We start from the raw sequence: 5,725 nt of genomic DNA on the forward strand, positions 1-5,725 counted from the left end.
TTCATATATCCTATTGGAGTAGAAGGTTGAAAAATAATTATTTTCCTTGTCTAAGGTGCTAGCTTTGGTTTTTTATTTTATGCATAGTTTGCTGGTGTTGCTGCTCTTATTTAATATCGATATTGAATGCCTTTTAAAATTGTAATAAAAGCTTATTTAAATAGTATGCCTTGCTACGCTGTTTTTTTAATTTTGACAGTCTTCTTGGTCTTCATATTTTTAATTTCAAATGTTGTTTTTATCTATAGTTTATAGGTAGACAAAATGTCCAAAGGAAGAAAACTATGGCTCCAACCAGGTTTTATAGCAAATCAAGTCATATATACCAGATTATGGGAGAAAAAGAAATGAGACAACAAAGAGGAACAATGAGGTGTTGAATTCATTAGGGTTGAAGGGTATTGCAACTTCGTTGTGGGGTTCGGCTCAGCACAAGCGTGCAAATGACAATGGAAAGCGTAGTAGGGTTGAGTTGGATGATGACTATAGACCTCTAGATGATAAGAATGTACATGCCTATACAGTTATATTGATCTCTCTCCCAAAATGATCTAAGAGTGAGTCAAGTCCTAGTGTGCTTGTTTGTAAGCTCTTTTAGCTATGAACTATGTATATGTTTTCAACTATATATGCACGGCCACTAAGCTGATTACTCTCCTTTTTCTTTTGAGAAGTCTTGTTATTTTCATAGCCTTTAATTTTAATTATAATCATTCTATGTCTATTATTCTGATTGTCTTAATTATTTATTCTTGCAGACATGAGAAAAAAAGGATGCTGCATTTTGGACGTGGAGGTTGATTCTGAGCCTAATAAATCACCAAATATTTCACGACCTTAGCCACAGCCTACACCTACCCACTTTCATATTGCTTCATAGCCTACGCACTCACATAGTGCTTCACACCCTTTGCTATCACATGTATTTTCACAGCCTACATCTCCTCATGGTGCTTCCTAGCCTTCACGACCTCAGCCAAAACACGTTCAACCACAAATCAATCAGCCACAACATGGTCAACGACAGCTCATCTAGCCATAGCCCACTCAACGACTACCCATTCAACCATAACCCGCTCAACCACAGCCCACTCAACCACAACCCATTCAGCCACAAGAAGAGGCAAACTTTGAGTTAGCAGATAATATAGATGATGAGATATTCAATGAAGTTGAAGTTGGAATAAGAGGTATGTCGTAAGCTGCTCTTATTTTCCCCAAAACTTGATATTATGTTTTATATTGATTTGTTAACATCTAACTAATTTTTAATAGATGAATCAAATATTCAAACCAAAAGAGGAATTACATGATTGTCGGACATTTGGAATCTACCTCTTGGAACAAAAGTGGTAGTTGACTTTAACGCAACTTGTCTTCCTATTGGAGAAGAAGGTGGTGTGTTCAATTGTTTTATAGGAACTGTTGCACAGAAGCCACACTTATGCCCAATCAATTGCAAAAGTTGGCATTATGTGCTTAATCACTACAAAGAAGATTGTTGGAGTATCATTGAGGTATTAAGTTTTCAATCTTAGTATACTTGTCTTGTTTCATCAGAAGGTAGCTGAAATATATGGTTTTATGTTATTTTCTAGTAGTCCAAGTTTTTTATTCCGAATGATGAGAGAGACCGAATTAAGCACAACACACTGAAGTCACTTGGGGAAAAGTTGCGACAATGGAGATGTAACTTGAAAGCAAAATATTATGATGAGTCAAGTCAGCCACACAAGTTATTGCAATAGCACCTGAGACTGTTAATCAGGAGCAATATGCAGATCTTGTAGATTATTGGTATTCAACTGATGGACATGTATGTGATTAGCACCTAAGATTGTAAGATCGTGGTGCTAAAAGTTTCCTAGCTTGTGGCGTTTTCATTTATTATTGTCATTTTTATGTGATTTTACTCGTAAGGTAGTTTGTTAAGTGTTTTAGGTAAAACGCCCTTAAAAGGCGTATTTTGATCACGAGCCTAATTCCCAAGAAAGTTCAAGTATCTTCGCCCGGTGGTACTTCTACCAGGAAGACCCAAGAGCGAAGGCGTGAGGCATTGGGCAAGCCATTGAGGCGTCGGGTGTCAAGTCTGGGAGGCTAGCCTGAAGACCTGAAGATAAGCTCTCCGTATCGATACGCGTTTGCGTAAGTGGGAGATCAGAACAAGTTGTATCGATACGACTTTAGTCCGTATCAATACGGGAGATGGCCCTTTTTGACTTAACAGCGTGGTATCGATACGGTCCTTATTTAGTATCGATACAGGGAGCTTTCGGCCAGATATTTTGTTACTTTTTGGACTTTCCATTTATGGAATACTTGCCTTTAATAGTATGTTTCTTAGATATTTGATGAGAGAGAAACCCATTGTGTATAAATAGGGGCTTCATCTCTCTTTTGGGAGAGAGCCCATTATTAACTTTAGTGTTTCCTCCATTAATGTTCTTTTAAGCTTTTCAAGAGTAATTTCCATAGAACTCAAGTATGTTTGTTCTCGTTTGTTAATTTCTCGTTAATTAAAGTTGTTCGTACGACTTGGATCCTTTATAATATCAAGTTTGTTTTCGTTCTTATCGGTTAAAAATCATGTCTCGTTTTTATGCTTTCTTTTATGCTTTAGCTATGTGTGAGTAGTTGATAGGCCAAGTCTCAGCGTAATCTTTCCCGAGTACTTAGGTGGTTACTTGGTTCTCAAGTCCTCGAGCTTAAAATCATGATTTTCGGAATAGAGCTTAACTTGCATCTTTGGTCTAAACAAGGGGTGTTAACTCCTTGGTAAGATGTTTAGCCAAGCGGTCTTGGCAAAAAGCTTACCGAGGGCTCGTGGCCTCCTATGTGTTCGACAAATATTAAAAACAAGTTGGTTCGTCTCCGTTTAATCACATCTTTCGTTAAACGAAATCATTAAAGCTAAATTCTCCGGGCGTAAGCACACGGTCGTGACTCTCGCCTGAGTTATAATCGAGAACCGGTAACGGCTTAAGTCAAGGGTTAAACGATCCCTAGACTTGCCTCTTTTAGTTTATTAAGCTCTTATCTAATCTGTTACTTTAGCCTTTCCACCTTTCAAAGCAAAACCAAGTTGGCCGTCTTAAACGCCACAAACCACCTTATAAAACCTACAATCCGATTAAGTTATATTCGAATTCCCTGTGGTATGATCCCGGTCTTACCAGTTTATTATGCTACCGACGACCTAGCCCTACGCTTGGGGTTTTCAACCTTATATTTGAAGGCGAGGTTTGAAGGCGAAGCAGTATGTAAAATATATTAATTGTGACTCAATGGTCTTCATTAATTTTTCTCTATATGATGATGCTTTTTGTTTACAATGTCTGAAAAAAGCTCCTTAGTATTGCTAACAAGAGACGTATGAAAGAGAAAAACAATCCTCATACACCTGGATTGAAAATTGATGCACAACATACCCATGAACTGGTACTTTGTATTAGTTGCTTATGCGATATTTTTGCACTTCTTTAATTATTTGGATGATATGGTCAATGAAATAGTTGTAATATAGGAGAAAAAATGAAGTTGGAGTTAGTAGAACAATGTTGTATGAGCCAACTCACACGAAGAAAGATAGAAAAACCCCTGTGAGTGATAAGGCGGCTGAAAATAAGGTATGATAGCTTAATTTTTGCATTCAAATTGCATTACAATGTAGAGAAGTATATATTTATAGCCAAATGATACCTGTAAAAGCATGAGTGTTGTTATATTTATATGAATAACAGAGAAAAATGAAGGATTTGATGGCGTCGCAACAAAGTACCCCTGAAGAGAACACGAAGGGGAAAATAAACTGGTCAATGAATGACATCTACTCTCAAGTGATAGACAAGAACGAGCATAGTGATCGTTTTCGCGATTTGGGATTTGGGCACACTTCTAAAACTTGTGGCTCAACTTCCAATAGTGATGCAAGGTTGAGAGTGGCTTCAAAGGAAGAAAGAATGAGAGAGAAAGACAATTATATAGTGGTGTTAGAAGATAAGTTGAATTCCGCAGTCAATGAACTGAACACTATAAAATCAGTTGTTGACTTCTTAGCTAGGCAGTCTAGTTTTCAGGTTATGACTACAACTTTATGTCTACTTGTGATGTAAAGATAAGTTTAATTTGTTTGTGCTTGCATTGTTTATGTTCTCATATCAATTCTTTCTTCAATGACTTAGGTTTAAGATATTGCTAGTGGCATTTTAAATCAAGTTTCTCCCCGAGCAAATCAAGGGTCATCTTTTGCAAGTCATGAAATAGAAGTTTCTTTAGGTAACACACACTCTCTCTCTCTCTCTCTCTCTCTCTCTCTCTCTCAGTATATATGGATTGCGTAGAGATTTCAGCTATTATAGGAATTGCATAGAGATTTCATGTACTTGAAGGTTTAATTATTTACGATAAAAAATAATATGTTTTGAGATGATGTTAGGATATTTGCTCATAAGATAGTTTAGGTGAACTGAAACATATATCGATAGTTTCATCTCATAGCCCTCCAAGATGTAGCAGCTGACAGAGATACAGTAGTAAGCAAAGAGAGTAGTAGAAACAGTCCCCAAACAAAAAACATAACTTTGCCGAGAAGATAGGACACCACACACAACAGTCAATAGCCACAACCCTTAGCCCTCCAAAAAATTTGGAGTTGAAGAAGGAAAAAACAGAAAATGAAGCTCTTACTTAGCTTGAAGTTCAACCCATGTAAGAGGGACTGACCAACACAACATAGCACAAAACACTGCTAATGATATATGAACTGATATGTCATTCCAAAGAAAAAATTGAATATATTATTTATCTCTTGTCAATAAGTTAGGACTTGCTTTTCTTTAATTGTTTTTTCTGGTAGTGAGACTGTCAAGAAGTTAATTCCAGTGGTTTGTAGTTGTGGTGTATGAGAAAAGTGAAGACTAGGTTGGTTGACAATCTCCAGATATAATGCGAACATGTAGATGTGTGCCCTGTTTATGCTTGTCTTCTCGAGGCGTAGTTGGTGTTATGTAACACTGATGGCTAGAAGGAAATAAATGCATTCATTTTTGCTAAAAAATGCATTCATTTTTCATTTTCCAAATGGACCACATTGACTGCAAATGAGATAGCATCCCAAATCAACTTTTCTTATTTTTGAGCTGATTAGGGAAGGCATTCAACCCTCTTTGCATCCAGAACTTCCATCTCATACAGTTTGCTTACTACCTCATCTTCATTTCCATCAACATCCTAGACCCATTAACTTGTTTACAATCCAGACTTTTTGTTTAATCTTGCCTGAAATTGACTGCGCTCATCTGTTTCTCTTTGGTTGCACGTAACATTTCTTTTGTTTTATGCTCGTAGTTGGATCTAACTCCTATGATATTTCAAGTTTCCTTGTTTGGCATGTTTGTTTACTTATAATTGTTATGAGAGACTTTAGTGTACATTCACTTGAAGTCTGCAATTTGTTGAAGGTTAAAGATTATATTTAATATGTTCCATTGTCATTTTTATTAAAGGTAATAGGACTATCTAGAAGCATTTCGTGCTGGATATATATTTTCATGGAAGTTTTGTAAGGATGACAACCTATGATAGTTTTGTGATTTTTGTTGGACAAGTTTAGGCAATGATTTTTGTGGATTGTTTTGTTATGTGCTATGGGAGATTTGCTAAAGTACAAACAATGTTGATGGATTTTTGTTTGAACAAGTTTATGTAATGGAGTTTGGATATATAT

The 5,725-nt window shown here is 36.4% G+C and overlaps 1 protein-coding gene and 1 long non-coding RNA gene across 2 annotated transcripts; both read left to right on the top strand.

Annotated features, from left to right (window-relative positions):
• Window positions 1–1,066: 1,066 nt before the first annotated feature.
• LOC131327336 (uncharacterized) lies at window positions 1,067–3,439 on the top strand. The gene is made up of 4 exons (XR_009200268.1): window positions 1,067–1,190; window positions 1,276–1,517; window positions 1,602–1,816; window positions 3,346–3,439. It is a non-coding gene; the product is annotated as an uncharacterized LOC131327336 (long non-coding RNA).
• A 15-nt stretch (window positions 3,440–3,454) lies between these two features.
• On the top strand, window positions 3,455–5,725 carry LOC131327335 (uncharacterized). The gene is made up of 4 exons (XM_058360441.1): window positions 3,455–3,626; window positions 3,741–4,076; window positions 4,182–4,275; window positions 5,505–5,725. The coding sequence occupies exons 1-3, from the start codon at window positions 3,555–3,557 to the stop codon at window positions 4,185–4,187; spliced, it is 414 nt and encodes a 137-aa protein (XP_058216424.1). The 5' UTR covers window positions 3,455–3,554; the 3' UTR covers window positions 4,188–4,275; window positions 5,505–5,725.

This window comes from Rhododendron vialii, chromosome 5a (assembly GCF_030253575.1).
Source record: "Rhododendron vialii isolate Sample 1 chromosome 5a, ASM3025357v1".
NCBI classification, from domain to species: Eukaryota; Viridiplantae; Streptophyta; class Magnoliopsida; order Ericales; family Ericaceae; genus Rhododendron; species Rhododendron vialii.

Coding starts and splice junctions, on each gene's coding strand:
- LOC131327335 (XM_058360441.1), top strand. CDS start 3,555: ATGTTGTATGAGCCAACTCACACGAAGAAAGATAGAAAAACCCCTGTG. Junction 3,627..3,740: donor ATAAGGCGGCTGAAAATAAG/GTATGATAGCTT, acceptor TATGAATAACAG/AGAAAAATGAAGGATTTGAT.